The sequence below is a fragment of the Symphalangus syndactylus genome, chromosome 11 (genome assembly GCF_028878055.3).
Source record: "Symphalangus syndactylus isolate Jambi chromosome 11, NHGRI_mSymSyn1-v2.1_pri, whole genome shotgun sequence".
Lineage (NCBI taxonomy): Eukaryota > Metazoa > Chordata > Mammalia > Primates > Hylobatidae > Symphalangus > Symphalangus syndactylus.
Window position 1 is genome coordinate 133976071 of NC_072433.2, and position 26442 is coordinate 134002512.

General features: G+C 61.2%; 1 protein-coding gene across 4 annotated transcripts in view; it reads left to right on the forward strand.

Annotated features, from left to right (window-relative positions):
* Positions 1-26442, forward strand: part of ZFPM1 (zinc finger protein, FOG family member 1) — an 80930-nt gene that overhangs the window by 49813 nt on the left and 4675 nt on the right. For 3 of the 4 annotated variants that reach the window (XM_055232771.2, XM_063613050.1, XM_055232770.2), the window contains exons 4-6: positions 10112-10245; positions 22431-22533; positions 23651-23860. In XM_055232771.2, the coding sequence (XP_055088746.1) occupies positions 10112-10245; positions 22431-22533; positions 23651-23860 (447 nt within the window). The remainder of the gene's footprint in view (positions 1-10111; positions 10246-22430; positions 22534-23650; positions 23861-26442) is intronic. The other variant, XM_055232772.2, reaches the window with a different exon arrangement.

Below are 26442 nucleotides of genomic sequence, written 5' to 3' on the forward strand. Positions count from 1 at the left end.
TGTTTAGCCTTCTAGAAGCCTAGAGAGGCCGCCAGTCTCCCAGCTTGGAGGTGACATGAGGCTGTGGCTCTCAGACTCCTCAGCCCTGGGGAGGTGCCACAGAGTGGCAGAGACACCGCCCAGGGTGCATGGAGAAAGAGCCCCTCGCTGGGCCCCGTGCACAGACCCCTTAAGGGTACATGGAGGGACATGGCCCCCCTGTGCACCATGGGCCTGTGCCTGCCAGTCCAGCTGCCCCAGACAGGGCCAAGGTGGTGGTGTCTGAGACCACAGCCCCCCAGAGAGCACCATGGAAGGGGTTCAGACAGGCAAGACCTGGCTCTGAGCTGCCCTCGAGGCCTCTGAAAGGGCAGTTCTGGGCCTGAGCACTGCCCCACTGCCCCTGTGGGGCCAGAGCCTTGCCCCTTCCCTTAAGACACCCCCTCCCCAGGACAGGCCACTGGGCCTGCAGGTGCAAGGGCCCCCAGGCCCCTGCAGGAAATCTGGGCCCCACCCTGCCCTCCTTGCTATTCCCAGGCGGTCCCAGCTCTGCCATTAGCTGGGGCCAGGGTTCAGCCCGATAAAGATGGGCTGTTGTTCTGTGTCAAAAAATCAATAATTGCAGCGATGTTCCAGGCGATAGGAAGAGCAGTTCACAGGCACCAGCTGGCGGGTGGGCGGGGCGGGGCTGGGGGCTGCGGCACCTGGGGCCGGTCCTTCCTGCCGCTCCCTCGCCCGTCGGCTGACGCAGCTGCTCCACAAGCCAAGCCATGGCCCCTGCGCCTGCTGCTCCTTACTGCCCGTTTGTAGAAGGGCAGCCCAGAGCCAGCTAGGGCCTCGGTGAGGAGGCCATTCCCTCCTCAGGGTCCTCTGGCTGGGTCTTCTCCCAGGCCGTGGTGCCCTCCTCCTCCAAACACAGGCACTCAGGTCCATGGTGTCCCAGTGCCTTGGAGAAATAGCCGTCAACAGCCAGCCCTGAGGGGCTGACAGTTTAGCAGGAAGACAGAGTTAATGAAATCAAGACCTCTGCCCCTTGGTGCCCCCAGGAGGTGGTGTGCACTCTGGGGACCTGGGAGGCAGGGAGGAGGTGGGAGTAGCCGGCATCGCCCTCCTCACGGACGGCTTCCTGGGGTCCTGGCACGGTGCCGTGTGGGCTGGCCATGAGGCAGCACCGTGCCTGGCACCCACCATGCCCTGGAGCCAGCACCCCCTGCCGTCAGCTCCCAGGAACGCAGCCCATGCCACTTGTCTACTGACCCCACCCAGGCCCCCTGCAATGTGGGTCCTGAGCACATCTTGGCAAGGAGACCACTGTGCTGGGTGGGCGGGTGCTCGGAGGGTGGGCACACGGGGGCGAGGCCCACCTCTAGCAGAGAGAGAGGCTCGGCACGTGCAGCTGCTGCCAGGGCCCCCATGGGGCTTTCCAACCGCACCCCCTGCACCCCCGCACCCCCATAGCCATCCACAGTGGTGCAGGGTCTGAGGGAAACATCTCAGGGAGGCAGGTTCTAGGGTTCGAAGCCCTTTGTTAACCTCTGGTCTGGGGTGAGAAGAAAACCCTTGTCCAGGAGGCCTGGGGCTCTGGGCCAACCCCACCCTGGGCTCTCCACTGGCCTCCAGGGTGCTCTGAGGTTTGTGGCCCAGCAGAGGCCAGGCACCATCGCCAGGAGGCCAACAGGGGCCATGCCAGGCAGAAGGCAGAGGAGACCAGGGCAGGGGGTGGGGAGACCAGGGGCAGGGGGCGGGGAGACCAGACAAGGGGGTGGGGAGACCAGGGGCAGGGGGCGGGGAGACCAGACAAGGGGGTGGGGAGACCAGGGGCAGGGGGTGGGGAGACCAGACAAGGGGGTGGGGAGACCAGGGGCAGGGGGTGGGGAGACCAGGGGCAGGGGGCAAGGAGACCAGGGCAGGGGGCGGGGAGGCCAGACAAGGGGGTGGGAAGACCAGGGAAGGGGTGGGGGGGCACCAGGGCAGGAAGGGCAGGGGTGGGGGCACCAGGAGCAGGGGGACCAGGGTAGGGAGCTGGAAGCCTCCCAGAAGGTGATGGGCCTGGGGTCTTCCAGGGCAGGCCCCTCGTTTGCTTCCCCTCAGTGAAGTGGACTCAGGTCTTGTGCTGGGGCTTGACTGCAATGCTGGGCACACAATAACACAGAATAATCCAGAAAGGACTGAATGGGGGCGGGCGGGCAGGGCAGGCTGTGCACTTAGTGTGCGTCCGCAGGGTGGTGGCCGTCACTGGGTGTGCACGGGGCACAGCTCTGAGGAGCAGAGCCATTTCCCTGTCGTGGCCAGAGGGCCCAGACGTATGTGACATCTGGCTTTTCAACAGCAAAGCTGATCCAGTTCTCTACCCGTCCTGGGCGTGCAGCTCCCAGGCTCCTCTGCTGCCTCTCCCAGACCCAGCCCTCCTGCAAGGACCTGGACCCTCTGAGGGGTGTCGGGGGGACCCAGGGGGAGGCAGGGTGGGAACCCTCATCAGGCCCCCAAAAGCCGGGCTAATCTGCAGAGTCCTCGAGTGGCTTTGCCTCCAAGCTCTGGGGCATCCATGGCTCCCATCACCCGCGTCTCATCCACCTGTGGCTCCGTCTCTGCGTCTCATCTCGCGGCTCCGTCTCCTTCTCGCTAGCGCATGTCACGTTGTTCCTTCTATCTCGGCTGTCCCGAGTGCCACGGCTGGGGCCACCGCCACGAGTGAGAGCTGCGGTCCTGCTGGCCTTTCCAGGTGGCCTTCTGCCCGCTCCGCTTGGCAGCCCCTGTCTGTGAACGGGGAAGGGGCTTCACAGAGGGCCCGCTACCCAATGGGTGGGATTCACTGCAGGTGGGGGTATGGCCTGGGCTGCAGTCATGGGTTTGCGATCAGAGGACCTGGGCTCAATTCTCCCATGCCACTTGCTGGCTGTGTAACCTCCGACGTGGCCCCCAGCTTCTCAGGCCTTGCTTTTCACAGGCGAGAACAGGAGAAACAGTCCCCATTATCCCCCGAGCTCTTGGCCTCGCCCCCTCAGTGCTGTGTCCCAGCCTCCAGAGCTCAGAGATGGGGAGCTGAGGTCTGCGCAGAGGTGCCATGGCCATCAGTGACCAGCCAGGGCTGGAGTCAAGCCTGGCCCTCTTTGTGTTTCTTGACTTGGCATTCAGGTGTGGCTTGATCCAGGGAACACACTGACTGATGGTGCCCCATGGCTCTGGTCTCCTGGTCCTAGACCTGGGCTGCCTGGGCGTGTCAGCCTTCTCCATGCCCTGGCAGGTTGGCTGGACGGGGTATGGCTCAGAGGACGATGCTCAGCCACTGTCCATAGCCTGGGTTGGGTCTTGTGGATTCTACAGGCCTGGGAACACCAGCCCCCATGGGAGATGCCATCCAGCTCCGGCAGATGTGGGCCTCGGGGAGAAGTGGCAGCCCTGAGGGGCCCGCATGGCTGTGGGAAAGGCCCCCTGCAGAGAGCCGGCTGCCCACAGTGCACCCTGACCTCACCCGTGCACCCAGGCATTCAGATGCTCACAAGGGACCTTTGTGAGGCCCCTCTGCAGATGGGCCCAGCCCCACAGCCCTCCTGGGAGGACCCCCTTCCCCAGCCCGTCCTGGGCTCCACTCAGCGGCCTCCAGCAGCCACTCCCTCCCCTGGGCCTTGGTTGCCCCATCTGTAAACAGGAACCTAAAAAGGGGACCACAGGAAGGGGCCCAGTGGGTCGAGAATGTGTCAAGAAGTTGCTGGTGGGCCGGGCACAGCGGCTCACACCTGTAATCCCAGTACTTTGGGAGGCTGAGGTGGGCAGATCATTTGAGGTCAGGAGTTCAAGACAGGCCTGGCCAACATGGCGAAACCCCTTCTTTACTAAAAATACAAAAATTAGCCAGGTGCGGTGGCACGCACCTGTACTCCCAGCTACTCGGGAGGCTGAGATGGGAGAATCACTTGAACCCGGCAGACGGAGGCTGCAGTGAGCTGAGATTACACCGCTGCACTCCAGGCTGGGTGACAGTGCAAGATTCTGTCTCAAAAAAGAAAAAAAAAAAAAAAGAAAAGAAGTTGTTGGACCCCCAGCCTTGTCCCCCATCCATTTCTCACCAGGCCCGGGTTTGTTCCCAGCCAGATCTTGGGAGGATCACATGTGAAGGAGGCCATGACATCCACACAGGACCACCCTTTCTACTGGCCAAGAGGCTTCCGTGGCCGCAGAGCAGGCCACAGAGTCCAACCACAGGCCGTGGGCTCCACGTGGGCTCCCCGGCCTCTCCTTGGCACAGGCCCATCCCGACGCTCGCTCTGAACCTCTCCCAGATGTGGCCTTCAGTGCCTGCCGTGGGCCCTGGTTGGTGAATCCTGGGAACCAGGCTCTGCCTCCCGTAGGTGGCTGCAGCACACAGAGCCAGGGCCCGCTGCTGAGGCTGCAGAGGGGACACAGACCTTGCGTGGAGGTCACGGGGCGGGGGAGGAGCTGCGCTTAGCCTCCCCTCCCCTTCTGTCGCCTCTCTCTGTCCTGGGGCCTCAGCTGCCACCCAGATTACAGGCTTTTCCACCCAGGAGGGTCTGACTTTGGAGCTGGTGACCTTGGGCAGGTCACCTCACCCCATTAAATGGGCTCCAGGCCCTCGGGGACCCCGCGGGGTATGCCTCCGCAGGAACGGAGCACATGTGACCAGCAAGCGAATCTGCACACGGCGGGTCGTGATGGACAGAGGGGCCGGCTTGCCCTGCCCCACGCAGCTGACCCCTGGCCACCCTGGTCTGCCTCCCATGTGACCTTGGGGAGCCGCTCGCCCCTCTGGCCTCGGTTTCTGTGTCTGTACAGGATGTGTTGGAAGCTGGTGTTCTCAGGGCCCGCATGGTCTGTGCACCAGCCTCACTGCCAGCCAGCTGACCCACAGAGACTTCCAGAACCCCATCAGCCTGGGGTTTTTTTCTTCCCTCCCCCTCACTCCTTTTTCTTTCCTTTTTTGTGACTTTTATCAAAAGCAAACAGCATGATCCCTGAGACAGGGCCGCTCCCAACAAAGCCGGGCCCAGCTGGCCTATGGGAACCACAGGGCGGGGCCGGGCGGAGCGATGGGGCCGATTAGATAAGTAGGTGCTGGAGTGACCCCACGGTGGGCACCAACCACAGAGCCCACCATCTGGGGTGGCTGGACTTTGCGCTCCAGAGGCTACCAGCCATTAGGCACACACGGAGGCTGGCCCCTGGAAGGTGGGAAGGCCAGCTGTGTGCAGGAGAGGCCCCAGTTCCCGGACGTCCGCAGACCCACAGGGTGAGGACTTCACCTGCCTCCTCAAGTCAGAGCTGTGAGCCAGCCTGCCGGGGCCATGGCTCAGGTGGAGAAACAGGCCTGGGAGGCGGGCGGCTGAGCAGACTGGGTTCAGGAGGCAGAAGACCCTGGGTGTAGCCTTGGATCCTCTGTCAGAGAGCAGCTTCAGGGTCTGGTCTTGGGAGCAACTGCCCTCCCTGCTGTGTGACCCCCAGCTGCTTGCTGGAGTCTCTGGGCCTGTGGGATGGAAGCAGACGCTCCTCCACAGGCTTGCTGCCACAAGCGCGTCAGGAGGGGGCCATGGTTCCTATGCTGGGCACTGTTGGCCACGTTGTTGAGGGAGGCCACAGGAGCCTCTAGGGCCTCGGGGACAGAGCCAGAGCCCAGGGGTGAAGGCCGAGTCCCAGGGAGCAGCCCTGGGCTGGGCCCCAGTCCTTAGGATGCTCACCTGGTGCAGCTTCTCAGCCCATCTGGGCAGCTAGGAGAGAGAGAACAGTGCTGGCTGAACCGGCAGACACACCCCCTAACCTCATGGCACAAGCCCGAGGGAACGTCATGCTGGCACCCCCTTCTCCATATGGGTAAACTGAGGCTCAGAGCACACACAACCGCTGGCAAGCTGGGCAGAGGCAGGACTTGGCCCCAGGCCTGCGGACTCCAAACCCCAGCTCTCCCTCCCCAGGCACCCCCAAAAGGCCCTGGACCCTGGCCAGACCCACTGGGCTTCCCTCAGCCAGGTTCCCCACTCTGTGGAGTTGGCTCAGCCAGCAGCGCCGAGCTCTGCCTGGTCCTCGGTCCCCCACTGCTTCCCTCCCCACGGGGTGTCATCGGAGGGTTGTAAGACCCATGTGGACCTTTCAATCATATAAATATGCAATGGCTGGAACTTCTCATTTGGTTCCTCGCAGATGCTTGGGGGTGAAATTGAATCCCAGCACAGCGTGTTTGTTCTGGAAATGGCGTGTGCAGTCTTGTTTGCCTGAATAAATTAGTCCTTGTCCCAGTGCTGCGCCTGTAGTGGCGGCCCCATGCCCCCGGCTGAGTTCACCCATGTGGCCTGGGGCCCGCCCCTCCTCAGGAGACCCGTCTAGAGATGGGGAAACTGAGGCCAGAGCAGGAAGAGTCAGCCACAGGGCCACCAGCCGCTCCCTCCTACCTCAGCTCAGAAGAGCCCTGGGGCTCTGGTTCAAACCCACCCACCCGCTGCCTACCCTTGGGCCAGCTGCGTAACCTCTAGGATCGGTCTCCCCCATGTACGCTGGGAAGAGTTACTTCAGCGCAGCTGGAAAGAATCCTCACAAGTCCTGCTGTGACTGGCTGAGGCTCGGTCCATGGGGCAGGTACTCAGTTCGGTCAGTGGGGCAGGTACTGAGTTGGGTCCGTGGGGCGGGCACTCTTTGTTGGGTCCGTGGGTTTTTGGGAGCCACAGCTAGTGTCCCCATTCTTCAGCTGCAGAGACAACCTAGCTGGAGCTGGCAACTCTGCTGGGCTCACCCCAGTTGTTCTGGAGCTGGGGAAGAGGAATCAGAAAGACCAGTCACAGGAGGCTGGCAGGGAAGGACACCACCTCCTGGAAGCCCACCCTGACTGGCCCGCCCTCAGAGCTGTCGGTGCTAGTGGGGGTGTCTGGCCACTGCCTGTGTTTTCTGGCCCCAAGACCAAGGCTGTGGCTTGCCCGTTGCTGTCCCACGTGCCCCACAGGGTTTTGTGGCGGGACAAGCGCTGAGCTCACGGTGGGTTCTGGTCCCACCTCCAGCCAGAGCTCCCGGTGTGGCTTGGGCACTCCTCAGCCTCGCTGGGCCCCAGGCTTCCTGGTGGTGGGGTTGGGTGCTGAGCATCTCCATGGGTGCCACTGTCTGGATCCCCCAGCCATTTCAGAGGCCATTTAAAAAAACAACTGCCTGTGTCTTCCTGCCCCTTCCCACCCAGCTCCACATCCCCTGGCCCTAGGATCCAGGCCTCACCCTCACTCACGGACACTTCCATCCATTCTCAGCCTTGAGTCAAGTCCTCAGGAGGCACCCCATCTGCCAGGAGTAGGAGGCCTCACCCACCCCCACTTTCCAATGCGATTTTACTTCCGATTGGGAGAGGGTCTCTGCAGGAACAGGGGGCTGGAACTAGGTCACGTGAGCAGATGAGCGTTGAGAACCACCATGGCCTCCGTGTTCGGTTGCACAGGTCGAATGCTGCACAAGGGCACCTGGGGTGAGCTGGGGCTAAGATCAGCCATGCTCCCCTTAGCAATCCAGGCACCTTCGTGGCCCTGCATCCACCCCCAAGAGGCACCTTTCCCGTGCACAGCCCCTTGCAGACGCAACCTGAACCCTGGTCCCCAGCCCTACACCCCTCCGATCCCTGGACTCCTTGGACGCCCCGCGCCCAGCCCCCGGCCATCCCTGAGTGGTGGGTTCTGCCCCTGGGCGAGTGGAACGGCTACCTTTATCAGAGCCAGCCCTCTCTGGCAGTGCGTGATACCCAAAAGGGGCGGCCGCCACGGGAAATGCCAGCCACGCTCTTATCTGGGAGGCTTGGCCGGCTGGTCCTGGAGCTCCGATTAGGGAGCAGGACTGTTTGCCTGTGGGTGCATCGTGGGCCGGGTAGGGTGGGCACCAGTTCTGCCCTCCCACTTCCCCATGAGGGCAGGGGGCAAGTGAGAGCCCAGGGCTGCCAGGACAGGGACCTCGGCACCCTTGAGGTGTGACACGCGGCAGGTGTGGACGCTGCAGGCCCAAGCTCCTCCTACCCCTGGAAAGGTGGGCACCAGCCCTAGGTGCATGGCCGTGTCTCAGGAACAGCAGGGGCTCTGGTCAGGAATGTTCCAGAACCTGAGGGGAAGGCATGCCACCCCTTCCCTCTCTGAAAGGAAGTCACAGCCACTCATGGGTCCAGACGTGCCCTCAGGGGCTTCTCAGACAAGGGTCCTCTTCGCCCCCCACCCCGCCCTGCCCCGCCAGGCCCCAGCAGGAGAACAGAGGCCTACATGCAGGGCCCACCCCACGAAGCTCCAAGCGTTTCTGACGGTCCGGATGGGATTCCACACGCTTCCCTGTGGCCCCAGCCCTGACTCGGGGGTGACACACAGGCTCACTTGATGGTGGCACTCAGGACCCGCCGGAGGCCCGACAGACAGAGGGACAGATGAGCACACACCGGGAGCTCCCCTTTGGGGAGTCTCTTCTCTCCCATGCCCACCCCCAAGGCCTGGCCAGGTGGGGGCCAGAGTCACAGGTACAGCCAGGACATGAGGGGCCGGGCCCCCCACCACTGTCACACGCAGGGGTGCCCCTGGAGCCAGGCCTCTGGGTTTGGACCCCAGTGCCCCACTGCTAGCCGCATAGCCTCCAGGGCCTCGATGTCCTCATCTGTGTGGGGGGATGACCGTCACAGGAATGGGTGTTCCTGGTCCCCCATAGGGCCGCGTGGTGCTGGCTGGCCCGTGTGACTGTGATGCTGGGACCCAGCTCACACTGGTCACCCTCTTGGTGCCAAGCCCTGTATGGGCAGGGGAGGCGAGTGACCCGGTGGTCAGAGCCCTGGGCCGGGACCCAGGCATTCTGGGTGGGCTGGCAGCCCTGAAGCTGAGACGGCAGAACCGCTCCTGCTGCCCCCAGCCCCTTCTTCCCCTCCTGGGGGCTGATAAAGGGGCACGGGCCTCCTCGGCCTCTCAGTCCTGGTTCGATGCCATCTTATCTGCCCTGGGGAAGACAAAGACCCAGTTAAAACGTTTTAGTACATGTTATCTCTGCCATTAGGCAAGCAGCTATCTGATCATCAGGCCCATTAAGGCCACAGCCTGCCCAATCGGGGCTCCAGGAAGTGGGGCCGCCACAGCACTGCGGCCAGGGGACCAGGCCAGGCCACGTGAGGCCTCCATGGGCCCAGGCAGCCCTGGCCACAGGAGAGGTAGAGGTGGCCCGGCCTTCCTGGGCAGAGGGTGTGTGGCCTGGGAGGAGCCACGTCCCTGTTGTCCACCGAGGAGGCTGAGGCTCCAGGAGGCAGGTGAGGGCCAGGTGTGTGTGTGTCCTGGACTGGGTGCTAAGTTAGCATGACCTGGGGCTTCAGGCAGCAGAGTGTGTCCTCGCACAGCCTGGAGGCACAGCCTGGAGGCTCCGAGTCCCAAGTCCAAGTGTCAGCAGCACCAGGCTCCTTCCAGAGTCTCCCTCCTGCCACTCTCAGCTTCTGGGGGCTTCAGGTGACTCTCTTGGCTGCCTCCCATCTCCATCTCCATCTTCTCATGGTCTTTTCTCTCCTTTTCTGTGTCTCTTAGAAAGATACTTGTCATTGGTTTTAGGGCCCACCTGATAATCCCATTGATCTCAAGAGCCTTCATCTAATTACATTTGCAAAGACCCTTTTTCCAAATATGAGCATGTTCGTAGACTGCAGGCTGATGTATCTTTTGGGGGCCACCAGTCAGCCATGACATAAACTCATGCCGGCGTTGCACTGTGCGGCCAGGCTCTGTGGGCCTGTCCAACCCGCAGCCCTTGCTCTGGAGAACGACCATCGCAGGGCTCACAGCTCGCTCAAACCCAGCCACAGGCATCCTCCTGGCTGCGTCCCTACACCCAACAGTGCCCTAGAGAGCTTGCTGCAGGGCTGCCCAGGCCCCCAGGACCCAGCACCTGCCCGGCCCCTGCCATTCAGCCCAGGCCCCCAGGACCCAGCACCTGCCCGGCCCCTGCCACTCAGCCCAGGCCCCCAGGACCCAGCACCTACCCGGCCCCTGCCACTCAGCCCAGGACCCAGCACCTGCCCGGCCCCTGCCACTCAGCCCAGGCCCCCAGGACTACCACCCTCCACTGCCCCTTGGGCGGACCCTGGCGGGAGGTGGGCTGGACAGGCCCCAGACCGGGCATGCCTCATGTCTGCGATGTCTCTCTGCAGACGAGCTGGAGCCGGTGGTGCAGGATGGGCAGAGGCGCATACGGGCCCGACTCAGCCTCGCCACGGGCCTGTCCTGGGGCCCGTTCCACGGGAGTGTCCAGACCAGAGCCTCGTCCCCCGGGCAGGCGGAGCCGGTAAGGAGCCCCCATCCCTGCCCCTGCCCGCCCACCCGATGCAGGGCAACACCGACCCAGGGGACAGGCCCAGCTTAGACGCCAGCCCAGGAGCTCTGGCACTATTGCGTGGAGCCTGTGGGAAGATGTAGGCCTGAGACATTGGGACCTGGAGGGCAGGGAGGGATTCACTGCCTGGGGGCCCAGGGAGGGCTTCCTGTAGGAGGTGATATGGGGCCTTTGGTGCCTCAGGGAGGACTTCCTGGAGGAGGGGTTCTTTAAGCAGGACCTTGACAGATGACTGGGCATTGGAGCACAGGAGAAGAGCATTCAAGTGGAGGGAGGAACAAAGCAATGGCCCAGACCTTGGGGTACTGGGACAGTGGGGATGCTGCAGCAGAGAGCGAGAGGGTAGTTCTGCGTCTGTCCCCGCGGACCCTTCTGACTACAGGCACGGCCGTCGGGCCCATGGTCTCCATGGCCTCGGCACGTGTGCTCATCTCCTTGGCGACAGCCCCTGCCTGGCAGAGCCTTCCAAGGCAGCCCCTCGCTGCTAGACACAAAGGCCTGTGTCGTTTGTCTTGTATGCACTTCTGGGGCCACCTCCGATTTATGACAAGTCAGCACGGTTTCCTCCGAAGAGGGTATAATGGTTTCTTTTAAAACACGTCTCAGCTAAGAAAGGGCACTGGTATATAGAAACTTGTAAGTACGTGTGGGGCTGCGTCATGGGCGGCATAGGGTCTGGGGCCTCCTGGGCCATTCACACAGCCTTTTGCAGCTGAGCGGGCAGACGCGTGTCCCAGGCCACTCAGGGAGTCACTGGGAAGGTGGCCCAGGACAGAGGGCGTCCCCTTTTGCCAGGCCCTGGAGTCTCCTGCCTTTATGCCATTTCCTTGCTGTGCATCCCCAGGCAGGCCCCTGCCCACTGTGAGCCTCCACTTCCTCAGCCTTTGGGACCTTGGGTGAGACACAGGGGCGCCTAAAGCTTCCTTTGTCATCTGAGCCTGCAGACCCTGAGAGGGGGTGTGGGCAGAGCTGCAAGCTTATCTGAGGAGCAGGGAAGCCCAGGGTACCCCTGCCTGCCCGGGCAGCTGGGCAGGTCACGTGAGATGGTCAGGAATGGTGGTTGACACGGGGCGTGGCTCATGGGCACTGTGGCCAGCAGCCCTGCAGGAGGGGTGGCTGCCTGGCCCCGTGGCCTGGAGCAGGGAGGTGGAAGAATGGCGGTGGAAGCTCAGTGGTGGTCAGTGTTCTCCATGGAAGGAGCCACATTTCAGCTTCACCACAGGAAGCAAGCCATGTGTTTAGAGCTGGCTCTGTGGGGCGTGAGCTCCCCATCGCTGTACGTGTGCAAGCAGCAGTTGATCCTTCCAGGGTGCTGGCATGTGGGATGTTGGCAGGCATTTATGGTTGCCAGGAGGAATGAGTGGATGGGCTAGGAGTTCCATGGCTCTCATCTCTGGACTCTCAAAGTGTCAAGAAAACCCATAGGTAGAGACCAGGGGCGAAGACCGTAGGGGCTGAGACTGGAGGGCTCTGTGAGTTCCGGACACACCACACGCCCATCCTCACTTCCTCCTCCCCGCACCCTATGAGGTGGGTCCTGCCACTCCATTTTACAGATGAGAAAACTGAGGCTCCAAGACGTTAAGTCAATTGCCCAAATACCCAGGATCAAGCAGCAGAGGGAGAACTAGAACCCACATCTGCCCAGAGACCCTCGCAGGCTCCTTAATGGTAGGGCTGAGGGGCTGGCACCAGCCCAGGAGTCATCCCCACGGGCTGCCCTTTGCCCTAGCTGCAGTCACCCCTCCCTGTCCGCCTGCCTCCGCATTTAGTCCTGCTCTGGCCTAGGGCACAGCCCATCCTGGGGATACGGGCGCGGGGTTAGAAACCTTCCCAAGTGGGGAGATAACGTCTGGGGGCACAAGGGGAGCGAAGGCCAGAGGAGCCGCTGAGGCTCTGCGGGGAGCCTGGGGAGGAAGGAGCCCCCGCTCCACTCTTCCCTCCTCTGCTTTATCTCCTGCAGAATTAAATCCTTGATTAACCCTTATCTCCCCAGCGAGGCGCTATCTCCGCCTTGGCGCCGAGTGTCCAGACACACCGTACAAGATGATTGATTTCTTCAAGATATGCACGCCTTTCCGATACTTCATTTATTGTCTAAATATTTTTGCGTCTCAGCGGGCCCCTGTCGCTCTTGGCTGACAGGTCCCAGTTCTCTCCCCGACCCCTCCCTGAGGAGGACGTTGCCTCCTGCCAGGATCGCCCCAGCTGCTGCCGGTTTTTTTCTCTGTTTGTAGAAGGAGAAGCGGGAGGGGTACAGATGTGACGCTGTGACCCTCCCCGCTGGCCTCCACCGGTCTGGGGCTTGCTCACAGGCTGGCGTGAACGGGGACAGGGTGGCTTCCCCCTCGGTCCCCCACCTCTGGACATGGGGCGGGGGGGGTGGGCATGCACGGAGGAAAACGAGTGCACAAGTCCCCCCCGAGTCAGGAGTGTGGACTCTGGCACCGACTTTGCTGTGTGACCTGGGGCAGGTCGTTTCCCCAAGGCAGCAACAGCTCCCACCCCTGCCACACCAGGGGTTGGAGGAAAGGCGCCTGAGGGGCCCAGCCAGCTTCAGAATTTATAGTCAGATACAGAAGAAATGCTCATGGTGGATGGGTAGGTGGACAGATGGATGGGTGGATGGATGGATGGATGGATGGATGGATGGATGGATGGATGGATAGATGGATGGATGCATGGATGGATGCATGGATGGATGGATGGATGGATGGATGGATGGATGGATGGATGGATGGGTAGATGGATGGATGGATGGGTAGATGGATGGATGGATGGATGGATGGATGGATGGATGCATGGATGTGTGGCTGGAGGGCTGGGTGGATAAGTGGGTGGATGGACAGATGAGTAGATGAGTGGGTGGGTAGGTGAATGGATGGATGGATAGATGGATGGATGGCTGGATGACGGGTGGATGGGTGGATGCATGGGTAGATGGATGGGTGGATGGTTGGGTGAGTAGATGGGTAGATGGACAGATGTGTAGGTAGATGAATGGACGGCTGGGTGGATGGATAGATGGATGACTGGATGGATGGATGGATGGATGGATGGATGGATGGATGGATGGGTGGGTGGATGGATGAGTGGGTGAGTGGGTGAAGGAGGGGTGGATAGACTAATGGATGGATAGATGGATAGGTGGATGGATAAATGAGTGGGTGAATGGGTGGATAGGTGGGTGGATGGGAGGATAACCAGGTGGATGGATGGATAGATGTATGGGTGGATGGATGAGTGAGTGGGTGGATAGATGGATGGATGAATGAATGGGTGGGTGGCTGAGAGGGTGGATGGATGGATGGATGGATGGATGGATGGATGGATGGATGGATGAGTGGGTGAGTGGGTGAGTGGGTAAAGGAGGGGTGGATAGATGGATGAGTGGATAGATGAATGGATTGATAGATGGATAGGTGGATGGATAAATGAGTGGGTGAGGCCAGGCGCAGTGGCTCACGCCTGTAATCCCAGCACTTTGGGAGGCCGAGGCGGGCGGATCATGAGGTCAGGAGATCAAGCCCATCCTGGCTAACATGGTGAAACCCCGTCTCTACTAAAAATACAAAAAATTAGCCGAGTGTGGTGGCGGGCGCCTGTAGTCCCAGCTACTCGGGAGGCTGAGGCAGGAGAATGGTGTGAACCTGGGAGGCGGAGCTTGCAGTGAGCCGAGATGGCACCACTGCACTCCAACCTGGGCACAGAGCGAGACTCGTCTCAAAAAAAAAAATGAGTGGGTGAATGGGTAGATAGGTGGATGGGTGGGTGGGTGGGTAGATGGATGGTGGATAAGTGGATGGATGGGAGGATAACCAAGTGGATGGATGGATAGATGTATGGGTGGATGGATGAGTGGGTGGGTGGATAGATGGAGGGATGAATGAATGGGTAGGTGGCTGAGAGGGTGGATAGGTGGATGGATGGATGGATGATGGGTGGATGGGTGGATGCATGGGTAGATGGATGGTAGGTGGATGGGTGGGTAGATGGGTAGATGGACAGATGTATAGGTAGATGGACTGACGGCTGGGTGGATGGATAGATGGATGATTGGATGGATGGATGGATGGATGGATGGATGGATGGATGGATAGTGGGTAGATGGATAGATGGTTGGGTAGATAACTGGTGGATAAGTGGATGGATAGGAGGATAACCAGGTGAATGGATGGATAGATGTATGGGTGGATGGTTGAGTGAGTGGGTGGATGGATGGATGGATGGATGGATGGATGGATGGATGGGTGGGTGGCTGAGAGGGTGGATGGATGGATGGATGGATGATGGGTGGATGGGTGGATGCATGGGTAGATGGATGGGTGGGTGGATGGGTGGGTAGATGGGTAGATGGACAGATGTGTAGGTAGATGGATTGATGGCTGGATGGATTGATGGATGGATGGATGGATGGATGGATGGATGGATGGATGGATGGATAAGTGGGTGAGTGGGTGAAGGAGTGGATAGATGGATGAGTGGATAGATGAATGGATGAGTGGATGGATGAATGGATGGACAGATGGATAGGTGGATGGATAACTGAGTGGGTGAATGGGTGGATAGATGGGTGGATGGGTGGGTAGATGGATGGATGAGTGGATGGATGAATGGATGGACAGATGGATAGGTGGACGGATAACTGAGTGGGTGAATGGGTGGATAGATGGATGGATGGGTGGGTAGATGGATGGTGGATGGATAACCAGGTGGATGGATGGATAGACGTATGCGTGGATGGATGAGTGGGTGGGTGGATAGATGAATGGATGAATGAATGGGTGGTTGGCTGGCTGGCTGGCTGGATGGATGGATCGATGGATGGATGGATGGGAGGGTGGGTGGGAGAGTGGGTGGATGGATGATTAGGTGGGTGAGTGGATGATGGATGGGTGGATGGATGGGAGGGTGGGTGGCTGGATGGATGGATGGATGGGAGGGTGGGTGGATGGATGGATGATTAGGTGCGTGGGTGGATGATAGATAGATGGATGAATAGATGGAAGGGTGGGTGGATGGATGGATAGATAGGAGGGTGGGTGGGTGGATGGATGATTAGTTGGGTGGGTGGATGATGGACAGGTAGATGAATGGATGGACGGATGGATGGTGGGTGGATGGATGTGTGGATGGGTGGGTATATGGGTAGATGGACAGATGTGTAGGTAGATGGATTGATGGCTGGGTGGATGGATAGATGGATGAGTGGATGGATGGATGGATGGATGGATGGATGGATGGATGGATAGTGGGTAGATGGACGGATGGGTAGGTAGATAGCTGGTGGATAAGTGGATGGATGGGAGGATAACCAGGTGGATGTATGGATGGATACATATATGGGTGGATGGATGAGTGGGTGGGTGGATAGATGGATGGATGGATGAATGAATGAGTGGGTGGCTGAGAGGGTGGATGGATGGATGGATGGATGATGGGTGAATGAATGGATGCATGGGTAGATGGATGGGTGGGTGGATGGGTGGGTAGATGGGTAGATGGACAGATGAGTAGGTAGATGGATTGACGGCTGGGTGGATGGATAGATGGATGAGTGGATGGATGGATGCATGGATGGATGGATGGATGGATGGATGGATGGATGGATGGATGGATAGGTAGGTGAATGGATGAGTGGGTGAGTGGGTGAAGGAGGGGTGGATAGATGGATGAGTGGATAGATGAATAGATGGGTGGATGGATAACTGGATGGATAGATGGATAGGTGGATGGATAAATGAGTGGGTGAATGGGTGGATAGATGGATGGATGGGTGGGTAGATGGATGGTGGATGGATAACCAGTTGGGTGGATGGATGGACAGATGTATGGGTGGATGGATAAGTGGGTGCGTGGATAGATGAATGGATGAATGAATGGGTGGGTGGCTGAAAGGACGGACGGACGGATGGATGGATGGATGGATGGATGGATGGATGGATGGATGGGAGGATGGATGGATGGATGGATGGGAGGGTGGGTGGGTGGATGGATGATTAGGTGGGTGGGTGGATGATGGATAGGTGGATGGATGGATGGGTGGATGGATTATTAGGTGGGTGGGTGGATGGATGGATGGATGGGAGGGTGGGTGGATGGATGGATGATTAGGTGGATGGATGGATGATTAGGTGGGTGGGTGGATGATGGATAGGTGGATGAATAGATGGATGGGTGGATGGGTGGGTGGCTGGCTGGATGGATGGATGGATGGGAGGGTCAGTGGGTGGGTGGATGGATGGATGGATGGATGGGAGGGTGGGTGGATGAATGGATGATTAGGTGGCTGAGTAGATGAACAGATGGATGGATGGATGGGAGGGAAGGAGGGAGTGTGGGTGGGTGGATTGGAGGGAGGGAAGGAGGGAAGGAGGGAATGTGGGTGGATGGATGGATGGGAGGGTGGGTGAATGGATGGATGATCAGGTGGGTGGGTGGATGATGGACAGGTGGATGGCTGGGTGGATGGATGGATGGATGGATGGATATATGGCCTGAGGCCAACCTCAGTGTTCCCTCCCCTCCTCTGTGCTGTTCCCCACCGCCACTCCATGCTGTTTCCCCCGCCTCCATGCTGTTTCCTCCTCCGTGCTGTGAATACTAAAGGGAAAGTGGCCTGATTCAGCTCCCCAAGCCCAGCCCCTTCCTCTCCTATGAGATCAGGTTCTGCCATGGCGATGACCCCTGACACCAGGCTCTGGGGCTCCCTGCATGGTTTCAGAGGACTGCTCAGACCCTATGGTGCCTCCAGGGGTCCCAGCCCCATCCTCATGTGAGAAAGCCTCAGGCCATCGTGGGTCAGGGACCCCGTGCTAAGGTATCCTGAGCACAAACACCGTGTTCCCTCCACCATGCTGTTCCCTCCCCTGTGCTATTCCCTCCCCATGCTTTTCTCTCCCCTGTGCTGTTGCCCCAACCCGTGCTGTTCCCTCTCTCCCGTGCTGTTCCCCCACCCTGTGCTGTTCCCTCCCCTGTGCTGTTCCCTCCCCGTGCTGTTCCCTCCCCCATGCTTTTCCCTCCCCCGTGCTGTTGCCCCAACCCGTGCTGTTCCCTCCCTCGTGCTGTTCCCTCTCTCCCGTGCTGTTCCCCCACCCTGTGCTGTTCCCTCCCCTGTGCTGTTCCCTCCCCGTGCTGTTCCCTCCTCTCTGTTTCCTCCCCCGTGCTGTTCCTTGGCCACCTCATATCCACACCCTCCCTTCCTCACCCTCCAGGTCTCGGCCAGCATCCTGGCACAGCCACCCCCACTCCCCGTCTCAGCCTGTCCCATGTCTCTGTCGCTGCCCCTCCAGGCGCCTACCTGCTGTTTCTGGCCGGCTCCACACTCCAGCACCCACAGGAGACGCAGCTCTGTTCTCTGTGTTCCCCACACCTGGCAACAGCTGGTGTGCAAGGCCTGCCTGCCAGATAAGGGAATGAGTGAGTGAGTGACCCAGTGGATGAGGTGGCAGCAGCGAGGGGGCGGGGGTCTCAGGGACCTGGCTTGTAATCTTGCAGGCCTCAGGCCCTTACCTGGGAAATGTACTCCTTGCATGGTCGAGGGAGACAGAGGTACTGAGGGACCAGCTGGTGCCTCTGGTAAGGTGACAGGGAGGTGGAGGACTTCTCAGGATGGGCTGGAGGAAAGATGGGCTGGGGCCTCAGCAGCCTCAGCCTCAGCCTCAGCTCTCACCCTCCCGTGAACCTGCTGCTGGCCTGCTACCCCACAGTGGCCTGGGGATGGCCAAGCAGCCCCATGGGGCTTCTGCAGGACCAACCATTTGGCTCCATGGGCCGGGCCACCCCAGCAGCCCTGCAAGCTGCTTCAGAGCTGCACAGCGAGGTTTGGAAACGGCCTCAGATAAAGTTGTCACAGCGGATGCGGCACAGATAGGGTTTCCGATGGCTATCGGTGCCACCACAGAATCGAGACACTGACCTCTTTGTTGGGGGAAACAAGGAGCATTCTCAGGTCCGCCCAGGGAATTTAAAGTGGCCGCTGCTGGTGGGGCCGGCCAGGGCCCGGAGGAGGGACAGGGCAACCCCAAGGGGCTGCAAGGAGGGTGGGCTCTACGGTCCTCAGCGGACCCTGGACACACCTCCCTGACCAGGCTGGGTACTGAGCCTGTGGCACCCTGGGAGGAAAGATGGCCGCAGCGCCCACATCTCTGAGAGTCTTGGCAGAAGGGCCTGGTTGGGAAGTTAAAAATAGGCCCCCTCCCAAGGCTGGGCGTGGTGGCTCACGCCTGTAATCCCAGCACTTTGGGAGGCCAAGGCGGGCAGATCACCTGAGGTCAGCAGTTCAAGACCAGCCTGGCCAACATAGTGAAACCCCGTCTCTACTTAAACTACAAAAATTAGCTGGGTGTGGTGGTGCGCACCTGTAATCCCAGCTACTCGGGAGGCTGAGGCAGGAGAATTGCTTGAACCCAGGAGGTGGAAGTTGCAGTGAGCCGAGATCGCACCATTGCACTCCAGGCTGGGGGACAAGAGCAAGACTTCATCTCAAAAAAAAAAAAAGGCCCCCTCCCCACTTGCTCCCCACTGCCCACAGGCAGAGCAGGGTCAGGAAGGACCTGCAGCACCAGAGAAAGTGCTTCTGTTCCAGGCCTGATCAGAGGTGGGGAAAAAAGAGGAGACAGAGAAAAAAATCAACAGGCAGACCCGCGCCCAGCCAGCCCCTCCGCAAGGGAAGCAGAAGCTGAAATTGGCTTCCTGCCCCAGCGTCTCCTGGCCGCGGCCCCAGCAGTGGCTTCCAGGGTAGGCGGGTGGCCCCCGGCTGGCGTCAGGGGTCCGGCCACTTGGCACCGGGCAAGACACTGGCTCAGGGCTGGCTGTGGCCACGCCACCTCCAGGCTGGGGACCCTGGTGGCCCCAGGTGAGGCTGTGCTCCCCTCTCCCCTGGGAGGTGTCAGGGTGGCCCCTGCATCCTCAGAAGCCAGGGCAGACTGGCAGGGAGGCCCTCACCCCTTCCCAGCCTGTGGTCACAGAAGTAGGAGCGGCAGGCCCCTCTGAGAGTGTTAGGCAGTGGGGGCTGTGGCAGGATGGCCGGAGCTGCTTATCTTGCACCCCTAGGTCTCCTGCCTGTTCCCTCCCGGGTCGGGGGCGGGTGCTGGATGGGAGCCTCGCCCTCCTTCCCTATGCCCCTCCGCACCTGCACACCCAGGGCAGGCACCCCGTCGTGCCCCACAAATGCGGGGTGCACTCGGCGGGGCCAGGCGGGAACATGGCGCCTTCCCTCCACTCGGGACTGCCACAGAAAAATCGGGGGGTTGTGCAGCGTCAGCAAAGTTGCGGCGCGTGTTTTTATCATGCTGCGAACACGCTGCTCCTGGGAGTGATAAGCATTAAACCGACCGGGAGGCTGTCAGTCTCAGTTTGAGGGTTTAGAAATATTGGGACGAATAATTAGATTTCATATCGTTACCGCAGCACCCATCGGAGGATCAAGCAGATTAATTTTTTTCACCCTCCTCTGCTCATTAATATTCATTAGAGGCTCGGGAAGGCCAGGGTGGGGAGGGCCAGGCCCCAGCAGCCTCGCTGAGCGCTGCCCGCCTGGCTTGGGTGCAGCCGGGACACAGTAGCCGCTGGTCACCCACCTTTGTGCCAGGAATGTGCCTGCCCATTGCCCCTGGGGTTTACCCCCCAGCCTGCCCCAGCGGAAGCCCCCATCGGAGCCGGCAGAGCCCCACAGCTGGCGTGCAGCTCCTGAGCCCTGCTCTGCGGCCCTGGGAATCACTGGGGTGTCCTTTAAAAGGGGGACACCCACCCGATGCCAGCCTGCGCAAAGCACCTTCTTCGGGGGAGCCACTCACTGCAGTGGACGCTCAGCATGTGCTGCCCCAGATGTGCCCTGTGGACGGCATCCCCTGGGGCCTGGAGGCACTCCCTGCCCACTTTGTCCTGCCAGGTCAACCCAAAAGCAACAGCCAGGGCTGGAGCTAATATGCATCCCGTGCTGGGAACCTGCCAGGCAGGCAAAAAGCTTCACGCAGATCACGGCCTCTCAACATACCGGGAGAAAACTGAGTCAAAGCAGATGGGACTGACCCCCCTGAGACGGCCCCAAAGGCTAATGGTGGGCTTGGGGTGGGTCCAGAGTGAGCAGGGGCTCGGCCGCCCCTCTGTACCCCCAGCAGCCATGTGGGGAGAGGGCAGAGCCCCATCTGCAGAGGAGAAGCTGAGCCAGGGGTTGGGGTGGCTGCTGGGGATGGCTTCACACTGGGACTGCAGGGTTGCACCCACCCCAGCCAGGGCCAGCCCCCTGGCCAGCTTAGCTCTGCTCACCCGTTCTGTGGCTGAGCCATGTGTTAGCAGGCAGGTGATGTGGAAGCCACCTGCTCTGCTGGCCAGCCTGCCCCAACCTTGCCTGAGTAGTCACTCAACATCCCAGCCCAAAGGCCGTATCTTGCTAGATTGCTGAGTGCCCTGCGGATGGGCCAAGAGGCAGGGGTGGTCCAGAGGGGTCCCTGCATACGGGTCTGGTCGTGCCCTGCCCAAGGTCGCAGCAGGAAGGCCGAGACTGGCTGGGACCCCACTGCCCAGCTCTGTGGCCCACAGAGTCCCACGCGTGCTGGCAAAGTCCAGGAAAGCTCATGGGCTGGCACCCAGTGGGGAGGTACCCCAGACCCACGGGGGACACCCCTGCACTGTCACCAGCCCAGCCCCTTCTACCATGTCAGGGTTGGGCTGACTGCCGTCCTCACCACAGGGCTGCACAAACCTGTCCCGTGCCAGCGGCAGCATTTGTAGGTGACACTGGCTTTTCAGGCAAAGGTCATGATGCAGGAAGTTTCTGATTAGAAGGCATCCATTTGTATAGAACAAAAAGTGTGTTTACAGGAAGTGCTGGAGCACACGTGTGTGCTGTGCCTCTGGATTGGACACCCAGGTGGCTGAGCTTGGGGACCACCAGTGCAGTGAGCAGCACAGGGCTGAGGGTCAGGGCGCTGAGGCTGGGTCAGCCTTGCAGGAGGGACCAAGGCCTGAGGGGCAGCGGCAGTCACCCCTTCCTCCACCACCACTTTCTCCCCTTGAAGTCTGACCAGTGTTGGGCACCACAGAGCAAGGCCATGGACTGCCCACCCCACCTCGCCCTGTTCCAGCCCCCAGCTGCACTGGGATGGTGCCCCTCGCATTTCCTCTGCCATTCGGCTGGGGACCGGGGTGCAATGGACGCAGGAAATGAGGCGGCCTCCACGGGCTCCGCCGACAGCCGCCCCAAGGGCCGAGCCCAGAGTGTTTTCCTTCCAGACTTAGCCTGAGCCACCGCCGACAGCAGAGCATGGCCCAAAGCTCTGGCATGAGCTCTGTCCCTCCCCTTCCCGGGTCTCAGTTTCCTCACCCATGAGGTGGAGAGGAGCGTACTGCCTGCTTTCCAGGGTGACAGTGAGGCCAGGGGAGCCAGGGCTGATCCAACACAGTGCTGGTGTCTCAGGCCCACAGGAAGGGGCCTGACCAGCCTCAGGGTGGGGACAGACCCGCTGAGCCCAGTGGATGCTCCCCGGCATCCACCGTGTGCCGGCCCCAGGAGCGAGCGGGAATGCAGGCGGCAGGGAGAGGAGCCATGCTGTCAGGGGACACTGAGGCCCGAAGGTTGCTAGGGAGGTGCCGTATCTTCTGGGCTAATCTCGGCCCCAGCCCCCAGAGGTCATTCTGGAGGCATCTAGGGCCTGTGTGGAAGGAGCCTCTGCCAGGTCCAGCCCCTGTGGGAACAGCGGTTTCACACCCAGCACGCCCGGGGCCGGGGTGGGCGAGCAGTGGGGAGAACACAGATACACAGATTCGCAGACCCGGGTGTGAGTTCAGGCTCTGCTGCTCACTGGCTGTGTGACCTGGGGCGTGTTGCTCGACCTCCCTGGGCCTCAGTCTCCACAAGAACCCTGTGCCCGACCCTGGAAGGTACTACTCCCTGCCGAGCCTCCCAGCCCCAGCACGGTGTTAGCCCCGCCGGCCAGCTATGGCACAGATGGCCCATGCCACAGCTCTGCCAGCTGTTGGGCCAATGACTGTCCACAGCCTGGCCTAGCAGCCAAGCCGGGAGGCAGATCCATGAAGCCGGGAGGCAGATCCATGTCACGGATGCCCCACATACCCGCGGGAACCCCCAGGCAGGCTGCTGACAGACCCCTCCCCACGTGTTCCTGCCCCCCCAGAGCCCAGCCCTGACCCTGCTGCTGGTGGACGAGGCCTGCTGGCTGAGGACGCTGCCCCAGGCCCTGACTGAGGCCGAGGCCAACACAGAGATCCACAGGAAGGGTCAGTATGACGCGGCACCTCCGTCCCAAGCCTTCCGGAAGGTGGGGGGTCACTTGACTCCCCCTGGGCTGGGCCCTTAAAGGGAAACCAACCTGCTAGGGCGGGAGATGGGGGATGGGGAGTCACTGGCCCTGGGCGCTGCAGCATGAGGCAGACGCTCTACTGGGACCAGTCAGCCCAGACCACGAGTCCGGTATGAGGGTCCCGACTGGCAGGCTGAGCCAGGACAGGTGTCCGTGGTGGGGGGGTGGGGGGGTATTCTGCCCCTCTGGGGGACACCATGATCCCCATATCTCCTCCCTGCCTTGGCTGCACCTCTGGGAACCCACCAAGGGCAGCAGCAGGGACCCTGATGCCAGGCTGGCTGGCAGGTGCCACTGGACCATCCTCCATGTCGTCGGACTGGCTCCAGGAACGGTCAAGGTGGCCGCCCAGGAAGTCGAGGGGCCTTACCGTGCTGCTGCTACTGAGGGTGGCATGTATGGGTGGCCTGCACCTCCGAGCACCCAGGGATGAAGCAGGAGGCCCTCTGGGCTTAGGCAGGGTCCACTGGCCAGTGGAGTCCCTGGCCCCAGTGCAGGGTGGGGGCAGGCTGTGGTGCGCATGGGCAGGGCCAGCTCAGGCCTGAGGGCAGCACCGCAGGGGACGCACAGCCCGGGCACCCCAGGTGAACAAGCCGGCCCCGTGCAGCCTGGGCTTTGTGGGCTGAGGCTGCCCCCTGCAGGCGGCTGCAGGAAGAGCCACCCTTGGACAGTTTCCTGGAGAACGGGGTCCACTCTAGGGCCCCACCTCTGGCTGCCTTCCCTGAGTGGCCACCCACGGTCTCCCCTAGTTACTCCACCACCCGCCCTCCACGTCATCCCTTTCCTGGGAGACTTCCTCAGGGCCCTCCCACTAGGATGGGCACAGGGCAAGGAGGCCTGGAGGCAGGCAGGCTGTGAGCACCCATGGGGGACCACCCAGCCTCGCCCCCCAGGCACGACGGCCCTGGCAGCCAGCCAGCCACAGCTGTGAACCCGGGTGGCCGCTCTCCTGACTCCATCCTCCACCCCTCGTTTAAGATGGGACAGGGCAGTGGGGCACAAGGTCCTAGGTTTGGACACCTGTCTCCCTCCAGATGACGCGCTGTGGTGCAGGGTCACCAAGCCGGTGCCCGCGGGGGGACTCCTCAGCGTGCTCCTCACGGCCAAGTCCCACAGCACCCCCGGCCACCCTGTGGAGAAGGAGGAGCCAGCAGAGCCCACGTGCCCGGCCCCCGCACACGACCTCCAGCTCCTGCCCCAGCAGGCCGGGATGGCCTCCATCCTTGCCACCGCGGTGATCAACAGTGAGTGCTGGGCTCCCCGGGCCCAGGGCGGCTGCTCCACCAAGGAGGGGCAGGCAGGGCAGGGGAGGGTGGGAGCTGAGGGTGGGAAGCTCGGGGGCCGCAGGCTGCCAACAGAGTGAGAGGGAAGGCAGGGAAGGAGGCGATGTGAGTGGTCCCAAGTGCAGAACACACAGGGACAGGAGGATCCCCAGAGCGCAGGGCCACCACAGGGAAAGCCCGTGCCAGCAGGCAAGCGGGCTTAGGCACAGACCCGGCTGTGCCCCACACACCACACCAGAAGCCTGCGCTTTCCCTAGGGGCGGACGTGGGGGCGGCCCTGACTGTGGGGCAGAGCAGGACCCTCACCCCAGCCCTCCTGGCATTTGGGGTCAGGTCATTCCACAGTGGAGGTCTCCCTGGGCACCACGGGCGGTGAGGAGCAGCCCTGGCCCCAGCCCGCTAGGTGCTGCCACCACCTCCACCTCCAAGTTGTGACAACCAAGACATCTGTTGGATGGGGTTTTTGTTGTTTTTTTCGAGACAAGGTCTCACTCTGTTACCCAGGATGGTCATGAAGTCCTAGTCTCAAGCCATCCTGCCTCAGCCTCCTGAGTAGCTGGGACTTCAGGCACACGCCACAAAAATATCTCTACACGTGACATGTCCCTGGGGACAGAGCTGCCCCGGGGACGCCTGAAGTGGACAGATGTCACTCTTGCAGTGGCTCTCTAGGAACCTCTGAGGGTGGCTGTGGGAATCCTGAGTCACTCACCTCCAGCCGGGTGCAGGAGCCACACCCGTGATCCCAGCACTGGGAGGCCGAGGCAGGAGGACCGTTTGAGCCCAGGAGTTCAAGACCAGAGTGGGCAACACAGAAGACCCCCTATCTGCCAAAACTTTTCAAAATTAGCCAAGAGTGATGGTGTGCCCCATGCACCTCTGTGGCCAAGGACAGCGTGTGGCCACCGTGGGCAGGCACGAGGCACGCGGGGGACACACGGCAAGTCTGGCTCCGGCCAGCGGCTGGGGCTTCCCAGGGGAACGGGGACTGCACCAGAGGGCGTTTGGAGGGGGACGGTAAAACTCAGGTTTAGCTTTGGTGACCAGAGAGTCACAAAACTGGAAGAAAGGCGACCTTTGTGAGCAAGTCAGATGTGAAGACGGCTTGAAGTAGGTGGAAGCAGCCAGTGGTTGGGGCAAAGGGACCTGCAGGGCCAAGTGTGTGGCCACTGGGGGGATGTCAGCCCGTATGAGAGTCTGGGGAGCAGATCCCCACTTTTTGAGTGTCCTGACCTCGAGACACCTGCTAGATGCAAAAGAGAAGCCACAAAGACCACTGAGGGACAAGGATGGGGCTCAGGGAGCCCTGGGGCCTGTGAACCCTGGAGTCAGGGGACAGAGGACATCTCCCAAGGTACGGAGAGTGAGCTGAGATAGGTTAGAGGGGGCCCTGGAGGGCGGCAGGTGGTCTGCCACATCCAGGCTGTGGCAAGACCAACGGCAGAGAAATGAGTGCTGGAGACAGTGCAGAGGTCGCCATGACCCTGAACGAGGCCACTCCGGGGAGGGTCAGAGATGAGGCCTGTGCAGGGGCCAGCTGGCCAGAGGGGGCTGGGCTTGTGTGCCTGGTACCCAGGACATAACGGCCCATGTTATGTGCTGGTGGGAACGGCTGGTGACACTGGAGAGAAGGGGCCGAGTGGCCAGGTCCACACCTAAGCCCAGGTTGGGGGCGGGGGCTGGGCCTGGGCAGGGCAAGCCACTGCCCCAGGGAGCCAGGAGGGCAGAAGAGAACATGGGCCACAGGTGACTGAAAGGAGCCAGAAGCAAAGGGGGTCCCCATCTGCCTTCTCTTCCCTGGAAGGAGAAGGCGCAGAGGGGATGGGAGGCAGAGCGCCCTTCCACCAGGATGGAGAGGGGGTGCCCCTATAGTGTCTCGGGGTGCCCGGGAGACCCAACTCCAGGGGAGCACCCCGCTGATAACGACAGTGACCCAGTGGGGACAGTAGGCTGGCGAGGGTCCCATCCTCCAGCAGGGTCCTTGACCACACAGCCTGCAGAGACCACCTCCCAGTCTCTGAGGGGCAGCTGCGGGTGCCCCCGGCTCAGCCTCTGCCTCGGTTTCCCCCTCGCGGGTCTGACATGCCTCATCCCCAGGCAGCAGTGTCCCGGGAACGCTGCTTTGGAAGGACACCACCGTGGGCCAGACATCTTGTTGACATTCCTAAGTCCTCCCCTGGGACTTCTGCAGCTGCCAGGGCACAGCCGATGCTTGTCTGCTGCTCTGGAAGAGCCGTAGGAACCAATTCCAGGGTCAGATCCAGTTTAATTCTTTTTTTTTTTTTTTTTTTTTTTTTTGAGACAGAGTCTCGCTCTGTCGCCCGGGCTGGAGTGCAGTGGCGCAATCTCGGCTCACTGCAAGCTCCGCCTCCCGGGTTCACGCCATTCTCCTGCCTCAGCCTCCGAGTAGCTGGGACTACAGGCGCCCGCCACCGCGCCCGGCTAATTTTTTTGTATTTTTTAGTAGAGACGGGGTTTCACCGTGGTCTCGATCTCCTGACCTCGTGATCCGCCCGCCTCGGCCTCCCAAAGTGCTGGGATTA